The sequence below is a fragment of the Scyliorhinus torazame genome, chromosome 22 (assembly GCF_047496885.1).
Source record: "Scyliorhinus torazame isolate Kashiwa2021f chromosome 22, sScyTor2.1, whole genome shotgun sequence".
NCBI classification, from domain to species: Eukaryota; Metazoa; Chordata; class Chondrichthyes; order Carcharhiniformes; family Scyliorhinidae; genus Scyliorhinus; species Scyliorhinus torazame.
The window spans coordinates 47,714,163-47,737,560 of NC_092728.1; the positions used below are offsets into that span (position 1 = coordinate 47,714,163).

At 52.7% G+C, this 23,398-nt stretch overlaps 1 protein-coding gene across 1 annotated transcript in view; it reads right to left on the reverse strand.

Annotated features, from left to right (window-relative positions):
- The window catches only part of LOC140399074 (uncharacterized), a 117,658-nt gene extending 100,430 nt beyond the window's left edge, over nucleotides 1-17,228 (reverse strand). Inside the window, exons 1-2 of the mRNA XM_072488187.1 lie at nucleotides 16,580-17,228; nucleotides 6,558-6,730 (exon numbers count right to left, since the gene is read on the reverse strand). Coding sequence (XP_072344288.1) covers nucleotides 6,558-6,726 — 169 coding nt within the window. The 5' untranslated portion in view covers nucleotides 6,727-6,730; nucleotides 16,580-17,228. The remainder of the gene's footprint in view (nucleotides 1-6,557; nucleotides 6,731-16,579) is intronic.
- Nucleotides 17,229-23,398: the final 6,170 nt, after the last annotated feature.

Sequence of the window (23,398 nt, forward strand, 5' to 3'; positions counted from 1 at the left end):
CACGCTTAATAAAGCCTCATCGACTTCACCTCTATTCGTCTCTCTCGTAAGTCATTGTGCGCTACAATTTATTAAGCGTGCTTAAAGGACTATGGAGCTCAGGATCGCCCCGGATTGCCTGCGGATCAGCCCCCATGCAGTGAACGCGGCAGCAGTTTTTAAACACTGGCAGACTTGTTTCGAAGGCTACCTCCGAACGGCCCCCGGCCGGATCACAGAAGACCAGAAACTACAGGTCCTGAACTCAAGGGTAAGCCCGGAAATTTACCCTCTCATAGAAGACGCAGAGGATTTCCCGACGGCGCTCGCAGCACTAAAGAGCGTCTACGTTCGCCCAGTGAACCAGGTCTACGCACGCTACCAACTCGCAACGAGACGGCAAAATCCCGGAGAATCGCTAGAGGAGTTCTACGCCGCGCTGCTAATTTTGGGACAGGGCTGCGGCTGCCCGCCTGTAAACGCGACTGAACACACGGACATGTTAATTCGCGATGCATTTGTGGCAGGTATGAACTCTCCCCAAATCCGCCAAAGACTTTTAGAAAAAGAGTCGCTAGGACTCTCAGAGGCACTGGCCATCGCAGCTTCCCTAGATGTGGCCTCGCAAAACGCCCACGCCTACGGCCCCGACCGCGCGGCAGCCCCTTGGGCTCCGTGGACCCCCGCCGCGACAACCCCCTCACAGGCTTGCGCGGTTAAGACGCCAGATCATCCCGGGGGGGCCCGCTGCTATTTCTGCGGGCAGGCGAAACACCCCCGGCAGCGCTGCCTGGCCCGCGCAGCGACTTGCAAGAGCTGCGGGAAAAAGGGCCATTTCGCGGCTGTGTGCCGGTCCCGGGGGGTCGCCGCTGTCCCCGGAGAAGAATGAGTCCAGCGCATCCCAGATGCTCCCCAACCCCCCCAGCGCCCCATGTGCGACCCGCGGGCGCCGCCATTTTGGGTCCCGGACACCACGAGGGGAGGATGGGCGCCGCCATCTTGGGACGCCCCAGCCATGTGCGATGCATGGGGGCGGCCATTTTGTCCACCCCCGACCACGTGCGATCTGTGGGGGCGGCCATTTTGTCCACCCCCGGCCGCGTGCGATTAATGGATGCCGCCATCTTGGATGACAACAAAGGACCCCAGCATCGACGGCTCCACGGGTTCCGAAGAAGACGCTGAGACATTACGACCACATCTGGCCTCGGTGACGCTGGATCAAGCACGGCCCCGGACGCTCCAGACGACGACAACAACGGTGCTGATCAACGGACACGAGACACCATGCCTGATCGACTCCGGGAGCACCGAAAGCTTCACCCACCCCGACACGGTAAGATGCTGTTTTTTGACCATCCGTCCCAGTACGCAAAAGATTTCCCTAGCTGCAGGATCCCACTCCGTAGAGATCAAAGGGTTCTGCATAGTGACCCTAACGGTGCAAGGAAGGGAGTTTAAAAACTACAGGCTCTATGTCCTTCCCCAACTCTGCGCGCCCACATTACTGGGATTAGATTTCCAGTGCAACCTGCAGAGCCTAACGTTTCAATTCGGCGGCCCTATACCCCCACTCACTATCTGCGGCCTCGCAACCCTCAAAGTTGAACCGCCATCCTTGTTTGCAAACCTCACCCCGGATTGCAAACCCGTCGCCACTAGGAGCAGACGGTACAGCGCCCAGGACCGGACATTTATCCGGTCCGAAGTCCAGCGGTTGCTGAAGGAAGGCATAATCCAGGCCAGCAATAGTCCCTGGAGAGCACAGGTGGAAGTAGTAAAGACCGGGGAGAAGCAAAGGATGGTCATAGACTATAGCCAGACCATCAACAGGTACACACAGCTAGATGCATACCCTCTCCCCCGCATATCCGACATGGTAAATCGGATTGCCCAATATAAGGTCTTCTCCACCGTGGACCTCAAGTCCGCCTATCACCAGCTCCCCATCCGCCCAAGTGACCGCAAGTACACAGCCTTCGAGGCAGACGGGCGACTATACCACTTCCTAAGGGTCCCATTTGGCGTCACAAACGGGGTCTCGGTCTTCCAATGGGAGATGGACCGAATGGTTGATCAACACGGGTTACAGGCCACGTTCCCGTATCTCGACAACGTAACCATCTGCGACCACGACCCCAACCTCCCAAAATTCCTCCAGACCGCAAACGCCTTGAACCTCACATACAACGAGGACAAGTGCGTGTTTAGCACAAACCGGCTGGCCACCCTGGGATACGTAGTGCGCAATGGGATAATAGGCCCCGACCCCGAACGCATGCGCCCCCTCATGGAATTTCCCCTTCCCCACTGCTCCAAAGCCCTGAAACGATGCCTGGGGTTTTTTTCATATTACGCCCAGTGGGTCCCCCAGTATGCAGACAAGGCCCGCCCACTAATACAGACTACTACCTTCCCCCTGTCGACAGAGGCTCGCCAGGCCTTCAGCCGCATCAAAGCGGATATCGCAAAGGCCACGATGCGCGCCATCGACGAGTCCCTCCCCTTCCAGGTCGAGAGCGGCGCCTCCGATGTAGCTCTAGCGGCCACCCTTAACCAAGCGGGCAGACCCGTGGCCTTCTTCTCCCGAACCCTCCACGCCTCAGAAATCCGCCACTCCTCAGTGGAAAAGGAAGCCCAAGCCATAGTGGAAGCTGTGCGACATTGGAGGCATTACCTGGCCGGCAGGAGATTCACTCTCCTCACCGACCAATGGTCGGTAGCCTTCATGTTCGATAATGCACAGCGGGGCAAAATTAAAAATGACAAGATCTTAAGGTGGAGGATCGAGCTCTCCACCTTCAACTATGAGATCTTGTACCGTCCCGGAAAGCTGAACGAGCCGTCCGATGCCCTATACCGCAGCACATGTGCCAACGCACAAATAGACCGCCTCCAACCCTCCACGAGGACCTCTGCCACCCGGGGGTCACTCGATTCTACCATTTCGTAAAGTCCCGCAACCTCCCCTACTCTGTGGAGGAGGTCCGTACAGTCACCAGGAACTGCCACATCTGCGCAGAGTGCAAACTGCACTTTTTCAGGCCGGATAGAGCGCACCTGATCAAGGCTTCCCGCCCCTTTGAACGCCTCAGTTTGGATTTCAAAGGGCCCCTCCCCTCCACTGACCGCAACGCATACTTCCTGAACGTGGTGGACGAGTACTCTCGTTTCCCCTTCGCCATCCCCTGCCCTGACATGACAGCGGCCACAGTCATTAAAGCCCTTGGCACCATATTCACTGTTCGGTTGCCCTGCGTATATCCATAGCGACAGGGGGTCCTCCTTCATGAGTGACGAGCTGCGCCAGTTCCTGCTCAGCAAGGGCATAGCCTCGAGCAGGACGACCAGCGACAACCCCCGGGGGAACGGGCAAGGAGAGAGGGAGAACGGCACGGTCTGGAAGACCGTCCTACTGGCCCTACGGTCCAGGGATCTCCCAGTTTCTCGGTGGCAGGAGGTCCTCCCGGACGCTCTCCACTCCATCCGGTCGCTGCTGTGTACCACCACTAATCAAACGCCTCATGAGCGCCTCCTTGTCTTCCCCAGGAAGTCCTCCTCCGGAACGTCGCTGCCGACCTGGCTGGCGGCCCCAGGACCCATCCTGCTCCGAAAGCATGTGCGGACGCACAAATCGGACCCGTTGGTCGAGAGGGTTCACCTTCTCCACGCGAACCCGCAGTACGCCTACGTGGCGTACCCCGACGGCCGACAGGACACGGTCTCCCTGCGGGACCTGGCGCCCGCCGGCAACACACACACCCCCCCGACACCGATCATCCCCTCCCTGCCACCGGCGCACCCCGCGACCGCCCCCTTCCCGGGGGGATCGGTCCTCCTCCCGTGCCCGCCCAGGAGTAAAACAGGAACAAACACCGAAACGCTCCTGGAGACGACAACGCCTGAACAAGCACCTGCACCACCACCGGGGCTGAGGCGATCGACGAGGAAGACCAGACCGCCCGCTCGACTCGTGGAATCCGCGTGACACCGAGAATGTTGTAACAAAAAATTTTTTTTGTTAATATTGTAAATAGTTTTCACAAACTTGTACATAGCCCAGTGTAGGGCTAAAACTGAAGTAACATGTCCAAAATTTTCCTTCCAGGGCCAGCCTTGTAAACCCCTACCACCATGCGAACCACCACCCCGCCGGGTTCCTTTTTAACAAGGGGTGAATGTGGTGGTATGTATTAGGGGTCATGTGGGGCTGTGAAGCCGTGATGCTATTGGCTGACATATCCCGGGTCCTGGTTGGCTGCCGACTCCTGGCTCCGCCCTGAAGGCGGAGTATAAGAACCCGAGCTTCTCCCCGCAGATTCATTCCGTTGCTGAGCTGCTGGGGACAAGTCTCGCTTAATAAAGCCTGAATCGACTTCATCACTTCTCGTCTCTCTCGTAAGTCATTGTGCGCTACACTCAGTAACCCCTCTCCCCCAGCACCCTGTGTTACTGACTGTATCTCTACTGATGTTAATCCAGCTCCCTCACTGTCCTTCAGTAACCGCTCTCCCCCAGCACTGTTACTGACTGTATCTCTACTGATGTTAATCCAGCTCCCTCACACTGTCACTCAGTAACCGCTCTCCCCCAGCACCCTGTGTTACTGACTGTATCTCTACTGATGTTAATCCAGCTCCTTCACATTGACACTCAATAACCCCTCTCCCCCAGCACCCTGTGTTACTGACTGTATCTCTACTGATGTTAATCCAGCTCCCTCACATTGTCACTCAGTAATCCCTCTCCCCCAGCGCCCTGTGTTACTGACTGTATCTCTACTGATGTTAATCCAGCTCCCTCACTGTCCTTCAGTAACCCCTCATTCCCCAGCACCCTGTGTTACTGACTGTATCTCTACTGATGTTAATCCAGCTCCCTCACACTGTCCCTCAATCACCCCTCTCCCCCAGCGCCGTGTTACTGACTGTATCTCTACTGATGTTAATCCAGCTCCCTCACACTGTCACTCAGTAACCCTTCTCCCCCAGCATCGTGTTACTGACTGTATCTCTGCTCATGTTAATCCAGCTCCCTCACTGTCCCTCAGTAACCGCTCTCCCCCAGCACCCTGTGTTACTGACTGTATCTCTACTGATGTTGACCCAGCTCCCTCACTGCCCCTCAGTGTGGTGGTGTGTATTAGGGGTCATGTGGGACTGTGAAGCCGTGATGCTATTGGCTGAAAGATCCCGGGTCCTGGTTGGCTGCCGACTCCTGGCTCCGCCCTGAAGGCGGAGTATAAGAACCCGAGCTTCTCCCCGCAGATTCATTCCGTTGCTGAGCTGCTGGGGACAAGTCTTGCTTAATAAAGCCTGAATCGACTTCATCACTTCTCGTCTCTCGTAAGTCATTGTGCGCTACACTCAGTAACCCCTCTCCCCCAGCACCCTGTGTTACTGACTGTATCTCTACTGATGTTAATCCAGCTCCCTCACTGTCCTTCAGTAACCGCTCTCCCTCAGCACTGTTACTGACTGTATCTCTACTGATGTTAATCCAGCTCCCTCACATTGTCACTCAGTAATCCCTCTCCCCCAGCGCCCTGTGTTACTGACTGTATCTCTACTGATGTTAATCCAGCTCCCTCACTGTCCTTCAGTAACCCCTCATTCCCCAGCACCCTGTGTTACTGACTGTATCTCTACTGATGTTAATCCAGCTCCCTCACACTGTCACTCAGTAACCCCTCTTCCCCCAGCGCCCTGTGTTACTGACTGTATCTCTATGGATGTTAATCCAGCTCCCTCACACTGTCCCTCAGTAACCCCTATCCCCAGCACCCTGTGTTACTGACTGTATCTCTACTGATGTTAATCCAGCTCCTTCACATTGTCACTCAGTAATCCCTCTCCCCCAGCGCCCTGTGTTACTGATTGTATCTCTACTGATGTTAATCCAGCTCCCTCACTGTCCTTCAGTAACCCCTCATTCCCCAGCACCCTGTGTTACTGACTGTATCTCTACTGATGTTAATCCAGCTCCCTCACACTGTCCCTCAATCACCCCTCTCCCCCAGCGCCGTGTTACTGACTGTATCTCTATTGATGTTAATCCAGCTCCCTCACACTGTCACTCAGTAACTCCTCTCCCCCAGCGCCCTGTGTTACTGACTGTATCTCTATGGATGTTAATCCAGCTCCCTCACATTGTCACTCAGTAACCTCTCTCCCCCAGCACCCTGTGTTACTGACTGTATCTTTATTTATGTTAACCCAACTCCCTCACTGTCCCTCAGCAACCCCTCTCCCCAGCACCCTGTGTTGCTGACTGTATCTCTGCTGATGTTAACCCAATTCCCTCACACTGTCACTCAGTAACCCCTCTCCCCCAGCACCGTGTTATTGAATGTATCTCTACTGATGTTGATCCAGCTCCCTCACACTGTCCCTCAGTAACGACTCTCCCCCAGCGCCCTGTGTTTCTGACTGTACCTCTGCTGACATTAAATGCTGACTGTACCATCTGCTCAAATAAATGTTGATACCAAACAACAAAATTGGTTCCAGCAGTGAATCACTGCATTCACACATCGGGAAACGTTTCATTTAACCCCCACGCTCCACCAAAACCTTTACCTTCATTTTCCAGAGGGAATTTGGGGACATAAATCCTTCCAGATAATCTCCTGCGAGGGAGCCCACGCTGAAGCCGCCTCAGGGTATCCCAGCACAGTGGGTGCTGACAGAGCGCAAGATCGCACAGGGTCTCATCCACATCTTTGAGGACTTCACGCACTGCCGCCATATTCCTTGGGGAATAATAATAATACTCTTTATTGTCACAAGTAGGCTTACATTAACACCGCAATCAAGTTACTGTGAAAATACCCTACTCTCCACACTCCGGCGCCTGTTGGGGTACACTGAGGGAGAATTCAGAATGTCCAATTTACCTAACAAGCACATCTTTCGGGACTTGTGGGAGGAAACCGCAGCACCCGGAGGAAACCCACGCAGACACGGGGAGAACGTGCAGACCACTCACAGACAGTGACCCAATCTGGGAATCGAACCTAGGTCCCTGGTGCTGTGAACAGTGCTAACCGTTGTGCTAAAGGAGACGTTAAACAACAAGATTTTCACCCAGTCACTCCTCAGAACTGGGGTGGCTGGAATCTCCCCTCTGGAAATATGAAGTGCCTGGTGGAGAATGCCTGAGCAGACCGGTGTTCATCTGGCCTCAGGTTGCTGTACCTTTGTGTATTATTATCAGGTTCTTCCCCTTGCTGTATCAATCAAGAACATTTTCCACATTTATTGTTCTGTTTGTCTTCTGAAAGTGAGAATGGACAAAGGAATTGAGGCGGCTGATGTCATGCTGGCAGCTGTTGATGTAACGATTGAGACTAAGAATATTTACTGGCGATCCTTGTGGGTATGTCAATAGTTAAAATCCTCAGAAAAGGACTCGGCGTTATCCCCTCACCCCCCCACCTTGATGAATTTCAAACCCAGCAAGGCGCGGAGCTCTTCTTCCATCACCTACACCTCTGCGCCCATTTCTTTGACGAAGAGTCCTGTCCCCGATCAACGGACCCTTTCACTCATCTCCAACACTCTCTTTCTACACAGACTCCTCCCTCTGGCCTCTTAACATCACTCAATTGTTTCATCGAGAACTGCCAGCATGACGTAATGCGCCTCAATTCCTCTGTACCCTGCACTCACTCCAACCTCTATCCCTCTGAACGTGCTGTAGTCCATGCTCTCAGGTCCAACTAAGGAACAATACAGGATGGATGTTGCTGTTGGCTGAGTATGGCCTCTCTCTAGCGGAGGCTGAATGCCATTTCCCCGACATTTTCTCCCCCCCCGCCCCCCCACCAAACATCAAGCCATTGTTTCGATACTGTCACTAACCTCATCTCCTCTGGAGATCTTCTCTCCATGGCTTCCCACCTCATAGTCCCCCAACCATGTACCACCTTGCCCTGCCCTCCCGATTCAGCATTCCGAAGGGACCATTCTCTTCAGATACCCTGGTCCATTCCTCAATCACGGCCAAAATCCTATCCCCTTCCTAAAGCACCTTTCCACTCAAGCGCAGGAGATGCAATATCTGCCCTCTGTACTTCCTGTCTTTTCACTATCCAGGGCCCCAAAATCTCCTTCCAAGTGAAGCAGCGATTTACTTGTACTTCTTTCAATTTAGTCAACTATATTCGCTGCTCACAATGCGGTTTCTTCCACACTGGGAAGGCTAAACGCAGATTGGATGCTTGCTTTGCGGAATACCTCTGTTCAGTTTGCAAGGATGACCCTGACCTTCCGGTGGCCTGTAATTTAAATTCTCCACCTTGCTCTCACATTGAAGACTATGCCTTTGGCATAGTTTTAATGAAGCTGTCAACGCAAGTTCAAGCAACAGAACCTTAGCTTTCAGTTCAGCACTTTCCAGCCTTTTGGATTCAACACTGAGTTCAACAATTTCAAAATACCATCTCTCATCCCGCATTTTGTTTTGTTTTCTTTGTGTGGCCTTGTTTTCCACGCTTTGCTTTTGGAAGGCAGTTTATTATTCATTATTGTTCATTATCCTGGCATTCAGGCTTCCTCTTGGCCCACCTTTTATTTCTTTACTCGTTACCTCTCCCTTATCATTTAATATCCCCTATCTTTTGCGCTATGTTTTTGATGCACTAAGCGTCAAGAACCACAAAGACATGTGAGACTTTAACCAAGGCTTTAATACATTACATAGGAAGCTTACACGACACAGACGACCCCAGACAAAATGGGTCAGGTCTCAGAAGCTGGGTCTTATACCTAACTCCCGGGGGAGTGGCCAAGGCGGAGCTCTCCGTGGCCAGGTCAGGTTACATACAGGTGACCGAACCTCTACAGAGCTACAGTACAATACACAGGATTACAGGGCCACGTTACACACAACTATTATATAACTATGTACAATGCTAGGGAAGTACAGTGGTGTATCACCACATTCACCCCTTGTTTAGAAGGAAGTCCGGGGTGAAAATATGGAGTAGCAAACACAGTGAACAAACAGGGAGTAATGAACAGACTCCATCAGGAGGTTCCGTGTCATCAGAGGTCGAGACGAACGATGGGTTTGGTCGATCTCTTTGAACGTCGGAGCTGTGACGCTGAAGTAGTGTCCGGCGGTATCCGTGCGGTCGGTGGCGCTGGGTCGCGAGGTGGCATGACGTCCCCCACGCTTCGGCTGGCTCGAGGCAAAACTGCGGGATGACAGCGGCTGGCACGAAGTAGTAACAGGCCGAGGGATCGACGGGAGCAGAGGGAGTGGGGTGGAGGTTGCGGGGCGGGGGCGGCAGGGGACCCAGAGGGGGCCAGGTCCTTGATGGAGACGGTCTCCTCACGCCCGTCGGGGTACGCTACGTACGCGTACTGTGGGTTGGCGTGGAGGAGACGGACTCTCTCCACCAGGGGCTCCGCCTTAGCGGTCCGCACGTGCTTGCGGAGCAGGACGTCTCCCGGGGACAGGAGCCAGGACGGAAGCGATGTCACGGATGCCGATCTCCTGGAGAAGAGAAACATCCGCTCATGAGCGGTAGCATTCGTTGCAGTACACAAAAGGGACCGGATGGAGTGGAGTGCGGCAGGGAGGGCCTCCTGCCAACAGGAGACTGGTAGGCCTTTGGACTTGAGGGCTAGCAGCACGGCCTTCCAAACTGTCGCGTTCTCCCTCTCCACCTGTCCGTTGCCCCGGGGGTTGTAACTGGTCATCCTGCTCAAGGCAACGCCCCTGGCGAGCAGGTACCGACGCAGCTCCTCACTCATGAAGGAGGAGCCCCGATCACTGTGAATGTAATTGGGATAACCGAACAGCATGAAGAGGTCGTGCAACGCTTTGATGACGGTGGCGGAGGTCGTGTCGGGGCAGGGAATGGCGAAGGGGAACCGCGAGTACTCGTTGATGACATTGAGGAAGTACGTGTTGCGGTTGTGGGTGGGGAGGGGCCCTTTGAAGTCAATGCTGACCCTTTTTGTCTGGGGTCGTCTGTGTCGGGTATGCTTCCTATGAGATGTATTAAATTGATGCACTAAGCGTCAAGAACCACAAAGACATGTGAGACTTTAACCACGGCTTTAATACACTACATAGGAAGCTTACCCGACACAGACGACCCCAGGCAAAATGGGTCAGGTCTCAGAAGCTGGGTCTTATACCTAACACCCGGGGGAGTGGCCAAGGCGGAGCTCTCCGTGGCCAGGTCAGGTTACATACAGGTGACCGAACCGCTACAGAGCTACAGTACAATACACAGGATTACAGGGCCACGTTACACACAACTATTATATAACTATGTACAATGCTAGGGAAGTACAGTGGTGTATCACCACAGTTTTCCCTTTCATTTTTCTTCCACCCTCCCCATTTCTCCCATGTGAAATCTATTCCATTACTAACCTTTCCTAGGTCTGATGAAACTAGGGGCTGAAACTCTGTTCGCTCTCCACAGATGCTGCCTGACCTGCTGAGTGTTTCCAGCATTTTCTGTGGTGACTGCTGTTCAAAAATCATTAATTGGCTGTCATTCACTTTGTGATTTCCCGGGCGACAGGGGGTCTCGCCTGCTGGCTGGAGAGCCGATGAGAGCCCCTGTCCCCTCTTTTCAGAAAGGCCTACTGCATTAATGGAAAATTGGCCACTTCATAATCAGCCTTCCATGGAATCAACGACCCTGAGGGTGGAGGTCCCACCTGCCGATTGGCCAGGAAAGTTTCACAGCTAGAAGTCCCATGGGGGAGGCGGCAGCCCCTGCCAGTACTACACCCACCCTAAGTTCCGGTCACTAAATTCACCACACGTGAGGGCAGTACATTCCATCCCAAGGGCACGATTTTACAGCCGTGTCGCGCTCTTGCTCAAGTGCGACGCAGCCATTAGATTATGGAAGAGGCCAAAACTGAAAACCATGCCCGACACCCATCAATTTGCGATCTAACCGGCCAGCCCCCGTTGGTGAAATCAGGATTCCTCCGCGGTGTGGCGAGAAACCAATAATCACCAATTAAAGCCAATCTCCATACAAATAACGGGAACGATCCCCTATCTAATGGCCTCCCATGATCTAACCGCCTCCCCAGCAAGTGGTCATGCAGGCGCCAATTAATACACCTTTTTTAAAAATGTGAAGCTGGCGAAATGACTGTGGTGGGGATCATAGAATCATAGAATTTACAGTGCAGAAGGAGGCCATCTGGCCCATCGGGCCTTCACCGGCTCTTGGAAAGAGCACCCCACTCAATCCCAAGCCTCCACCCCATCCCCGTAACCCAGTAACCCTAGCTAACCTTTTAGACGCTAAGGAGCAATTTAGCATGGCCAATCCACCTAACTTGCTCATCTTTGGACTGTGGGAGGAGGCTGGCGACAGCCCAAAGTGTACAGGCATCACTGGTCTTTGGAACAGATGACGGACAGCATGTGCCGCAGGAGGCACCCCCTCAACAAGGAGACGGTGCGGCACCTGTGCCATGTCCTCGCGGACTTGGCACCACGTGGAGGTGGAGGATAACCGCTCCCGGTGACCGTCAAGGTCATCGCAGCCCTGAACCTCTACACCTCAGGATCATTTCAGGGCTCGAGCGGGGACTTGTGCGGCATTTCACAAGCTATAGCCCATAAGACCATAAGACATAGGCGCGGAAGTAAGGCCATTCGGCCCATCGAGTCCACTCCACCATTCAATCATGGCTGATTTCAACTCCATTTACCCACTCTCTCTCCATAGCCCTTAATTCCTTGAGAAATCAAGAATTTATCAACTTCTGTCTTAAAGACACTCAACGTCCCGGCCTCCACCGCCCTCTGTGGCAATGAATTCCACAGACCCACCACTCTCTGGCTGAAGAAATTTCTCCTCATCTCTGTTCTAAAGTGACTCCCTTTTATTCTAAGGCTGTGCCCCCGGGTCCTAGTCTCCCCTGCTAATGGAAACAACCTCCCTACATCCACCCTATCTAAGCCATTCATTATCTTGTAAGTTTCTATTAGATCTCCCCTCAACCTCCTAAACTCCAATGAATATAATCCCAGGATCCTCAGACGTTCATCGTATGTTAGGCCTACCAATCCTGGGATGATCCGTGTGAATCTCCGCTGGACCCGCTCCAGTGCCAGTATGTCCTTCCTCAGGTGTGGGGCCCAAAATTGCTCACAGTATTCTAAATGGGGCCTAACTAATGCTTTATAAAGCTTCAGAAGTACATCCCTGCTTTTATATTCCAAGCCTCTTGAGATGAATGACAACATTGCATTTGCTTTCTTAATTACGGACTCAACCTGCAAGTTTACCTTTAGAGAATCCTGGACTAGGACTCCCAAGTCCCTTTGCACTTCAGCATTATGAATTTTGTCACCATTTAGAAAATAGTCCATGCCTCTATTCTTTTTTCCAAAGTGCAAGACCTCGCACTTGCCCACGTTGAATTTCATCAGCCATTTCTTGGACCACTCTCCTAAACTGTCTAAATCTTTCGGCAGCCTCCCCACCTCCTCCATACTACCTGCCCCTCTTTGTCTTTGTGAGGTCACGGTGCCCTATTTGCCCTATTTGCCTGGGCAGCCAAACAAATAAACGTTGATATGGATTAGGCCCAACAAGATGCCCAGTTAGCAGGATTCTCTGCCATCAGGGGGATGCCCCAGGTCCAGGGAGTAATAGATGACACATATGTCGCCTTGTACCGGTCAGTCAAGGGGTTGCCTGCATCAACAGGAAGGGGTTCCATTCACTGAATGTCCAGCTCATGTGTGACCACCACATGAAGATCACGCACATGTGTGCACGCTTTCCAGGGAGTGTGCACAACAGCTACATCCTGGGGCAGTCGGTCATCCCTGACCTCTTTGAGGACCACCTCAGGATGGCCGGTTGGATCTTGGTGGATAAGAGAACCCGTTGAGGACCTGGCTAATGACGCCAGTACAGAGGCAGGTGACCGATGTGGAGACGCAATTCGTGGCCCTTGCAACCACCCCGGCTGTCATTGAACGGTGCATTGGGCTGCTTAAAATGCAGTTCCGATGCCTCGACCACAGGTGACGCACTGCATTTCACCCCCCCAGAGGGTCGCCCACTTCGTGGTGGTCTGCTGTGCCCTCCACAACCTGGCACAGCAGAGGGGCGACGTATTTGAGGTGGAGGGGGTGAAATATACTGTCACCTCCGAGGAGGTGCCGGATCAGGAGGGGCTGGAGGATAAGCCCGCGGAGGACTAGCAGGACCAGCCGGAAGATGGAGGATGGGCGGCGTTTCACGACAGAAAAACTGGCATGAAAGGGCCAGAACGTCCTCGCCCTGCAGGGGGCTAGCAGGGACCCAGTGTAGATCTAGCAGCTTTTGCTGCAGATACGGGCCCCTGCACAACCGGTTCGGAGGCCACGCATGCGCACGGCGGCGGCCTCCAGCGGCCGCACCGTGCTCCATGACGGACTTGGACCGCGGAGCTGGACCCGAAAAATAAACCCCCCGATCGGCCGCGCACCCGACACTCAAACCCCGCACAAACATTTTCCGGATGCCTAGAATGCCCCCCTGGCACCTGATCAGCCCGCCCCTGACCAGGGCGGCCGCGGACTGAGTCCACAGCTGCCACGTGAATAGCACGACCGGGTGGACCACGTTAGATCCATGCCGTTGGGACTTCGGCTGGTCCTGGCATTTGGCAATGGCCTCAGGTAGGTCCTAGGAGGCCCACAGAATCGGGGAACCGCCGGCGGTCCCGATTCCTTGTGGGAAAATGGATTCTCCGCCCCTGCACCGGCTGCAATTTCGGTGTTGGGGTGCGGAGAATCCAGTCCATGATCTGGAGTGCCCCGAAAATTCCCACCTGCGACTGAGACATGCTCTGGAGTGCCTTGGCAATGCCTACCTAGACAGGGTCATGCTCCACAGAAAGGTCCACCTGGGACTGGGACAAGTCCCCAGCGAGTCGGACATGCTGCCGAGGCCCTCAGCCGTGGCTGTCTCTGACTGAGTCAGGCTTTGGACTTCTCCACTCTTGCTGCTGACATTGTGCACCAGGCTCTGCACTGCCATCGCTACCCTAGCAGTATTCGCCTTGATGCCACGCATTGCCGATGCTATCTCCCCTGCTCGTAGCATCTGGGCCTCCTCCAATTGGCTACAGACTAGCTGGAATGTCACTGACATCCTCCTCCGAATATCAGAGCCGCACCCGATCGACTGCATCAGCTCCAGGTAAAACTGCTCTAGAGGCTCAGCATCTGACTGGGACCCAGCTTGGTCCTGAGATCCAGCAGTCTATTGACTACTGTCTCCCCTGGGCCTACGCCTAATGCGCATCAGCAACGGGGTGGTGCTCACCAGAATATGCTCCAGGAGCCTGACCACCACTGTCTCCCACCGAGGTGCCCTTGTCTGCTTCGTTGGAGGATGGGGATGACAGCTGTGCTGCAAATACGGTGGTGACCTCCAAGCTCCTTTCGAGGTGTTCTGATGGGAGGCGGGGAGTGGGGGTTTGGCACCGTTGGATGACGATCTTGCGGGATAATCACATACGGCCAATGGGAGGGATGGGTCATTCTGTATGGGATTAATAATATGTGTGACAGGTCAGCTGGGTGGCCCCCAGTGGATCCTCACCTCTGCGCCGTACTCTAACCTCTATGTCGGTGACCGATCTGACCCCGGCCAGCCCCGTGACCTCCAAGGCCATTCCTCATAAGGGGAGAGAACTCTGATGTCCGGCACCCCGCTACCCGTCTGGGCCCTCTCCCTTCTGTTGTCGGCCAACTTCTCCTGCGGGGACACAGAGGGGCATTGTGAACCGCACGCTTCATTCTTCGCGGAGGGAGGTGAGAATGGGAGGCATAGGGCGAGCGCCGGGGGCAGCACTGCTGGACATGGGTGGGGCAGGGCATGGTATGGTTCTGGGCGAGGGCGGTACCGCAGTATGGTCGTCAGGGGGATACCAACCCACCCATTCAGCCTGGTGGAGGTCGTTGATCTTCCTGCGGTACTGGGTGCAGGTTTCCTGGTGATGCTCCTTAAGACCATAAGACATAGGAGCAGAATTAGGCCACTTGGCCCATCGAGTCTCTCCGCCATTCAATCATGGCTGATATTTTCCTCATCCCCATTTTCCTGACTTCTCCCATAACCCCTGATCCCCTTATTAATCAAGAACCAATCTATCTCTGTCTTAAAGACGCTCTGTGATTTGGCCTCTACAGCCTTCTGCGGCAAAGAGTTCCACAGATTCACCACCCTCTGGCTGAAGAAATTCCTCTTCATCTCTGTTTTAAAGGATTGTCCCTTTAGTCTGAGATTGTGTCCTCTGTTTCTAGTTTTTCTTACTAGTGGAAACATCCTCTCCAGGTCCACTCTATCCAGGCCTCACAGTATATTGTAAGTTACACAATAAGATCCCACCCTCATCCTTCTAAACGCCAATGAGTACAGACCCAGAGTTCTCAACTGTTCCTCATACGACAAGCTCTTCATTCCAGGGATCATTCTTGTGAACCTCCTCTGAACCCTTTCCAGGGCTAACACATCCTTCCTTAGATACGGGGCCCAAAACTGCTCACAATACTCCAAATGGGGTCTGACCAGAGCCTTATACAGCCTCAAAGTAAATCCCTGCTCTTTAATTCTAGCCCTCTCGATATGAATGCTAACATTGTATTTGCCTTCCTAACTGCCAACTGAACCTTAAGAGAATCTTGAACAAGGACTCCCAAGTCCCTTTGTACTTCTGATTTCCTAAGCATTTCCCCATTTAAAAAATAGTCTTTGCCTCCATTCCTCCTTCCAAAGTGCACATTGTGTTCCATCTGCCACTTCTTTGCCCATTCTCCTCACCTGTCCAAGTCGTTCTGCAGCCCCCTGCTTCCTCAATACTACTTGTCCCTCTACAGATCTTTGTATCATCTGCAAACTTAGCAACAATACCCTCAGCTCCTTCTTCCAGATTGTGAAAAGTTGTGGTCCCAGCACAAACCCCTGAGGCACACCACTCGTCACAGGCTGCCATCCTGAAAAAGACCCTTTTATCCCGCTCTCTCCCTGAGGTGAAGGCCCCTGCCATCTCCTCCCAGGCTGCGGGGAGCTCACGAATCAGCCGGCGGGACCGTGATTTGCGGCACGAAGCCCCTGGGGCCTCGTTAAGTGCACCAATTAACGTTTGACACCGGCGGCGCCCTCACCCGGTCGAGTGTCGAGGGGCTCGCGGCAGTTCCCGCTCTCTACCACACTTAGAAACTGTTCCATTAAATCGAGCCCCAAATGTGTGAAAGACACAGAGCGAGGGCAGGCACCAGGGGTGAGCTGGAGCGTTTCATCCAAACCTGGAACCAAATTTGAATTTGATTGAATTTCCTTCACATTTTTTGGTTTGTTAGTTTGGTGCTCTTTTTAAGAAGGGGGTGGGATAGGGGCATTTGTTACCTGTTTAAATTGACAAAAGCGCAGGTCAATCGTCAAAATCGGAGAGTTGGGAAATGCAAAAAGGGGGGGGGGGGTGGAATCTTTGTCCCGATGTTTAATTGTGACAGAAAACTGGCCACATCCAGAGGCGGGAGGGGGTAAGGCTCGGTGGTCATTGTTTATTTAGGAGGTAAAACGGACGGAGTGAAGTGGATTTACCTGACACACTGCCCAGCTGGGACAGCGCTACCTGCTCCTCGGGAACAGGGCCTCCTGCCCCACTCTCCTCCCCAGCCGCGCCAAACCAAACTGTTACAGGCACCGTTGCTTAGGAACAGGGGACGCGGCCCTCAGCAATCCAGCCGCACCCGGCTCCTCGCCTTCCCCAATTGTGAGAGCGGCTTTTCCTCCGGAGAGCACGGTCAAGAGGCAGCAGACCACTGGGGCACCAGGGCGGCCTCTGCCACAGGACCAGAGCTCCCAACCTCTCCTCCAAACTCTCCCTTCTGTCCCCCAGTTCTGACCAAAGTTCACTTCGACATTCTGTTTCTCCACACTCGCTGCCCCAGCTTGCCCAGTGTTTCCAGCACTTGGCGGCTTTGACAAAGAGTCACCCACACTCCAAACGTTTAGCTCCCTCCTCTCCTCCGATGCCCAAGGCCTGCTGAGAAAATGAGCCTTTACTGTTTTTGTTTCAGATTCCACCATCCGCAGCGATTTTCCTTTTATTTCCAGCATTGGTTTTGTTTCCGTTCTATCGGCGGGAATCTTCGGCCGTGCCCGCCCCCGATGATGGAAATTTCCTGCCCAAGGTCAATGGACCTTGACATCAGTGTTTTTCAAGCTTTTTTGCCAGGGACCCTATTTTACCAACTTCAGGACCCATGCTGGCCGACTTTCAAGACCTATCATTTTCACTTACCTTTAATGTGACAGGTGAGCCTACTTGGTCCTCTCAATCTCACTTGCTTTGTTATCCAATATTACATTTCTGATAATGACTTCAGCTGGTGGTTTATGATCTCACTGCATCTGTTGATCAAAATAAAGGGTCCTCAAACTCGCCATGTCTTTTAAGTTTGAATGTTTTACACTTTCATTTGCAAGTGCTTCCCTGCAAATAACACACATGGGCCGGAATTCTCGATAATGGGGCAATGTCCCCACACCCGCGAGAAAACGGGCACAAATCACTCTGGACTTACCTGGAGAAAGTCCAGAGTGATTCTCTGTTTTGCAGGGAGCTAGCAGGGCCCCGGAGTACCCCACGCAGCTACGGCTGCCGATATGGGGCCCTGCAAGTGCAGCCGGAGGTCCGCGAATGCGTGTGGCGGCGGCCCCGTGCAACAAGGCGGACTCACACAGCAGACCGACCCTGAGAATATAGTCCCTCCCACCCCGCCGCGATTGCGCACGCCCACCGATCGGTGGCCCCCGATCGCGAGCCTGGCCCGGTGACAGTTCCCCCCCACCCCCCACCAGGGCGGCCGTGGACTGAGTCTGCAGCCGCCACTCCGAGTGCCCGACGGGTGGAACCATGAGTGAACCACGGCGGCGGGAACTCGGCCAGTTGCCGGCAGAGAATCACCGCAGGGACCTCTTTCAATGGCCTCCGTCTGGCGCCACATCAACGGAGAATCGTGGGAGCGGTGTGGGACCCGATCGCGGGTCTGACACGCATTCTGCGGCCCTGCGCCAAGCGCGCTTGTGGCGTGGAGAATCCGTCCATGAACTTTACATCCTAATTTCTAGTGGCACAATTAATAAACTCATACCTCAAGTAATCATCTTTATGCTGCTTTGTTCCTGTGTTCAGCTTCTTCTTCATGGGTTGTTCACCAGAGGCCCTGGAGTTAACACCAGCACTGCTGGCAGCTGCAAAAAGGAGGAATCTCTCTCGCTCCCAGAACAGATGACGTCAGCCTGACCTGCTCTCTGCCACACTCCAGGCAGGAAGACTCCAGGGCCTGCGCGCTGCTGAGGGGGCACGCATATGCGGAGCAGCCAGTATTCTGAAAGCTGGTCGTGCCATTGGACATTTCTTCACGCGATCAGGAAAGCCAACGCATGGCCCCGCAATTGGGAACACCGCGACACATGGCCCCACAAACCTCCCAACACCTGCCCACGATCCACCCATGGGTCACAACCCCGGGTTTGAAAATGAGTGCTTTGGGCAGCACGGTGGCGCAGTGGGTTAGCCCTGCTGCCTCATGGCGCTGAGGTCCCAGGTTCGATCCCAGCTCTGGTTCACTGTTCGTGTGGAGTTTGCACATTCTCCCCGTGTTTGCGTAGGTTTCACCCCCACAACCCAAAGATGTGCAGGCTAGGTAGATAGGCTATGCTAAATTGCCCCTTAATTGGAAAAAATGAATTGGGTACTCTAAATTTATATAAAAAAAAGAAAATGAGTGCTTTACATGGTCAGCGTCCCGTCCATGCCGATCTTGTGCCGAAGAATCCAGCCCTATGTTTCACTGCTGGTCTCTCGCACCATGGTTCAGTAGAAAGCAAGCACACGTATCTCTCCCTCGTGCAAGATGTGGGTCTCGTCCCACTCCACTACTTGAGCACAAAATCTAGATTGGCACAGCACTGCAGGGATAAGTGGGTGCCACTTTGTCAGAGATGCAACATTTCAGACTTGAGGGATGTTACACTGAGACACTGTCTGCCCTCTCAAATGGACTCAAGGAATCCCTTGACACTGCGTACTTGAACCAACGGAGTTATCCCAGGGTCCTGGCCAGTATTTAGCCCCCAGTCCTGATTTTTCTGCAATGTGGCATTTTTCTGTATCATTCTATGAGTCCATGACCTGATGATCACGCACTGAAACCATAGAATCCCCACTGCGAAGAAGGAAGCTATTGGCCGATCGAGTCTTCACCGACCGTCTGAAAGAACACCCCACCCAGACCCATTTCCCCCGCCCCATCCCCACACCCACCTAATCTGCATATCTTTGGACACTAAGGGGCAATTTTACCATGGCCAATCCACCTAACCTGCACATCTTTGGATGCTAAGAGGCAGTTTTAGCATGTCCAATGCACCTAACCTGCACATCTTTGGACTGAGGGAGGAAGCCCGAGCACCCGGAAGAAACCCACGCAGAGACATCAGTCACGGTAACAATCCACGGTAACATTCCCCGTCTTTGCTGTCTTACCTATGAGGGCAGCAAACTCAAGCATCGACACAACTGTTTCAGGCATTTGTCCAACGTGACCATATTAAGCACCATCGTGTTGTTGTAAAATATTCAGCTCTTTCCCTTGAATTATTCTGCAGGAATATGACAACCTGCAAAATAACCTCCTCAAACGTCTTCCCGTTTCATCTTCTTCTTCAGAGCCAAGTGTGAAGATCTGATAGATTTATCTGTTTGATCTGTGCAATTGCCTCAGTTACTTTCTCCCAAGCTGCTCCTCCCATCTCCCAGCTGTCCTGCTCCTCCCATCTCCCAGCTGTCCTACCTCCAATCTTCCAGCACTCTGCAGTTTCTCTCCCAACTGTTCCATCCAGTCTCAATCCTTTTGTCATATTGATTTCCTGTTCTCCTGATTACTCAACTAACTTATCCCAGCTGATATAAATAGTTATTTTGAATGGACACTGTCCCATGACATTGCACAACAGTCAAAAAGATCCTACCTTCAACCCATCCATCTCCAGCCTCTCTTAATGATTCTGTCTTGGTCATCCACCTTACTGCCCACCTTTGCCAAAGTCTTGTGTTCTTGTCCCAAGTCAGGCTTCTGCCCTTCTCACACACTACAATACCTCTGGTCAGTCACAAAACACTTCTTCAGCGTTTCCCTCCCTACCTCCTCCTCTAACCAAAAAAAACCCCAATCACTGTAAGGATCCCAGCCGAGTAAAGATCAAGAGGGGGACTCGAGGGCAGGTAGAAGTAGAAAGAAATTGAACCGTGACATCACAGCCTGTAGGTAAGTGATTGGCTGGTGACTGGTAAGTAGTTTTTCTTTTCCCTGAGGCGTTCTCGTGCGGGGCGCAGTGGTTGCTGAGTGAGTGCTTGCTGAGAAGGGGAATAAATTTTTAAAAAACATACTGTTGGGAGTTTCCAGCTGAATCAGGTTGGAGTGAGGACAGAGTGACTGCTGGGTAAGTAGTAAAGATTTAAATTGTTTGCGCGGGCCCATAACAGCTGATTGCTGTTCTCATGCGGGGTGCAGTGGTTGCTGGTTAAGTGTTTTATTTTTACCTGTATTTAAGTTGGGCAGTTCCTAAACCCTAGACACTACACTTGTAACCCTTCCACCTCCTCTAACCTAAGGGGTTGAGTGAATAACAGGTAAGCTCTTTCTTTCTTTTTCTTGTTTTATCTAGAGGGGATGGCAGGGAAGGAAGTGCAATGTTCCTCCTGTAGAATGTTTGAGGTGAGGGATGCCGTCAGTGTCCCTGCTGATTTCACCTGTGGGAAGTGTACCCATCTCCAGCTCCTCAGAAACCGTGTTAGGGAACTGGAGCTGGAGCTGGATGAACTTCGGATCATTCGGGAGGCAGAGGTGGTCAGAGATAGTAGCTTCAGGGATGTAGTTACTCTGAAGAATCAAGATAGATGGGTGACGGTGAGAGGGGCTGGGAGGAAGCAGTCAGTGCAGGGATCCTCTGTGGTCGTTCCCCTCAGTAACAAGTATACCGCTTTGGATACGGTTGAGGGGGATGACCTACCAGGGGTAAGCCACGGTGAACGGATCTCCAGCACTGAGTCCGTCCCTGTGGCTCAGAAGAGAAGGAGGGAGAGCAGGAGAGCAATAGTTTTAAAAATATATAAATTTAGAGTACCCAATTCATTTTTTCTAATTAAGGGGCAATTTAGTGTGTTCAATCCACCTAGACTGCACATCTATGGGTTATGGGGGCGCAACCCACGCAAACACGGGGAGAATGTGCAAACTCCACACAGACAGTGACCCAGAGCTGAGACTGAACCTGGGACCTCAGTGCCGTGAGACTGCAGTGCTACCACTGCGCCACCGTGCTGCCCTATGAGAGCAATAGTTATTGGGGACTCGATAGTTAGAGGGACAGATAGACGGTTCTGTGGCGACGAAAGAGACTCACGGATAGCTTGTTGCCTCCCGGGTGCCAGGGTCCGTGACGTCTCGGACCGTGTTTTCAGAATCATTAAGGGGGAGGATGAACAGTCACAAGTCGTGGTACACATCAGTACCAATGACATACGTAAGAGAAGGGACGGGGATTTAAAACAGGAATTTAGGGAGCTAGGGTGGAAGCTGAGAGCCAGGACAAACCATGTTATCATCTCTGGTTTGTTGCCGGTGCCACGTGCCAGCGAGGTGAGGAACAGGGAGAGAGTGCAGATAAAACGTGGCTGCAGGGATGGTGCAGGAGGGACAATTTCAGTTATGTGGATAATTGGAGCACATTCTGGGGAAGGTGGGACCTGTACAGACAGGACGGTTTGCACCTGAACCAAAGGGGCACCAATATCCTGGGAGGGAAATTTGCTACCGCTCTTCGGGTGGGGGGTGGGGGGGGGGGGGGGGGGGAGGGTTAAACTAATTTGTCAGGGGGGTGGGAAAATGAGCTGTAGTCCAGAAGCCAGTGTTGAGAGTAGTGAGGTACTGAGGAGGGTATCAAGGTCGCACGAGTGTACCGGCAGACAGAAAGGTGGGTTGAAGTGTGTCTACTTCAATGCAAGGAGCATCCGGAATAAGGTAGATGAACTTGGAGCGTGGATTGGTACTTGGGACTACGATGTTGTGGCCATTACGGAGACATGGTTAGAACAGGGACAGGAATGGTTGTTGGAGGTTCCGGGGTATAGATGTTTCAGTAAGAGATGGGAAAGTGGTAAAAGAGGTGGAGGAGTAGCATTGTTAATCAAGGATAGTTTAACGGCTATAGAAAGGCAGTTTGAGGGGGATCTGCCTACTGAGGTAATATGGGCTGAAGTTAGAAATAGGAAAGGAGCGGTCACATTGTTAGGAGTTTTCTATAGGCCCCCAAATAGTAATAGAGATGTGGAGGAAGAAATTGCAAAACAGATTATGGATAGGTGTGGAGGTCTCAGGGTAGTTGTCATGGGTGACTTTAACTTTCCAAATATTGATTGGAACTTCTATAGGTCGAACAGTTTGGATGGGGCAGTTTTTGTACAGTGTGTGCAGGAGGGTTTCCTGACACAATACGTGGATAGGCCGACAAGAGGGGGGGCCACATTGGATTTGGTACTGGGTAATGAACCGGGCCAAGTGTTAGATTTGTTTGGTGGGAGAGCACTTTGGAGATAGTGACCACAATTCGATGTCTTTCACTATTGCAATGGAGAGGGATAGGGCCATACGGCAGGGCAAGGTTTATAATTGGGGAGGGGTAATTATGATGCGATTAGGCAAGAATTAGGGAGCATAAGATGGGAACAGAAACTGTCAGGGAAAGGCACAAATGAAAAGTGGAGCTTGTTCAAGGAACAAATACTGCGTGTCCTTGATAGGTATGTCCCTGTCAGGCAGGGAGGAAATGGCCGTGTGAGGGAACCATGGTTCACAAAGGAAGTTGAATGTCTTGTCAAGTGGAAAAAGGAAGCGTATGTAAGGATGAGAAAACAAGGTTCAGTTGGGTCGCTTGAGGGTTACAAGGTAGCAAGAAATTAGCTTAAAAAAGGGCTTAGGAGAGCTAGGAGGGGGCATGAGAAGTCCTTGGCAGGTCGGATCAAGGAAAACCCCAAGGCTTTTTATTTTTATGTGAGAAATAAAAGAATGATCAGGGTGAGGTTAGGGCCGGTCAAGGACAGTAGTGGGAACTTGTGCATGGAGTCAGGAGAGATAGGAGAGGTGTTGAATGAATACTTTTCTTCAGTGTTCACCAAGGAGAGGGGCCATGTTTTTGAGGATGAGAGTGTGATACAGGCGGGTAGGCTGGAGGAGGTAGATGTTCTGAGGAAGGATGTATTCGCAATTTTGAAAAACCAGATGGGATATATCCAAGGATTCTTTGGGAGGCAAGGGATGAGATTGCAGAACCTTTGGCTTTTATCTTTGGGTC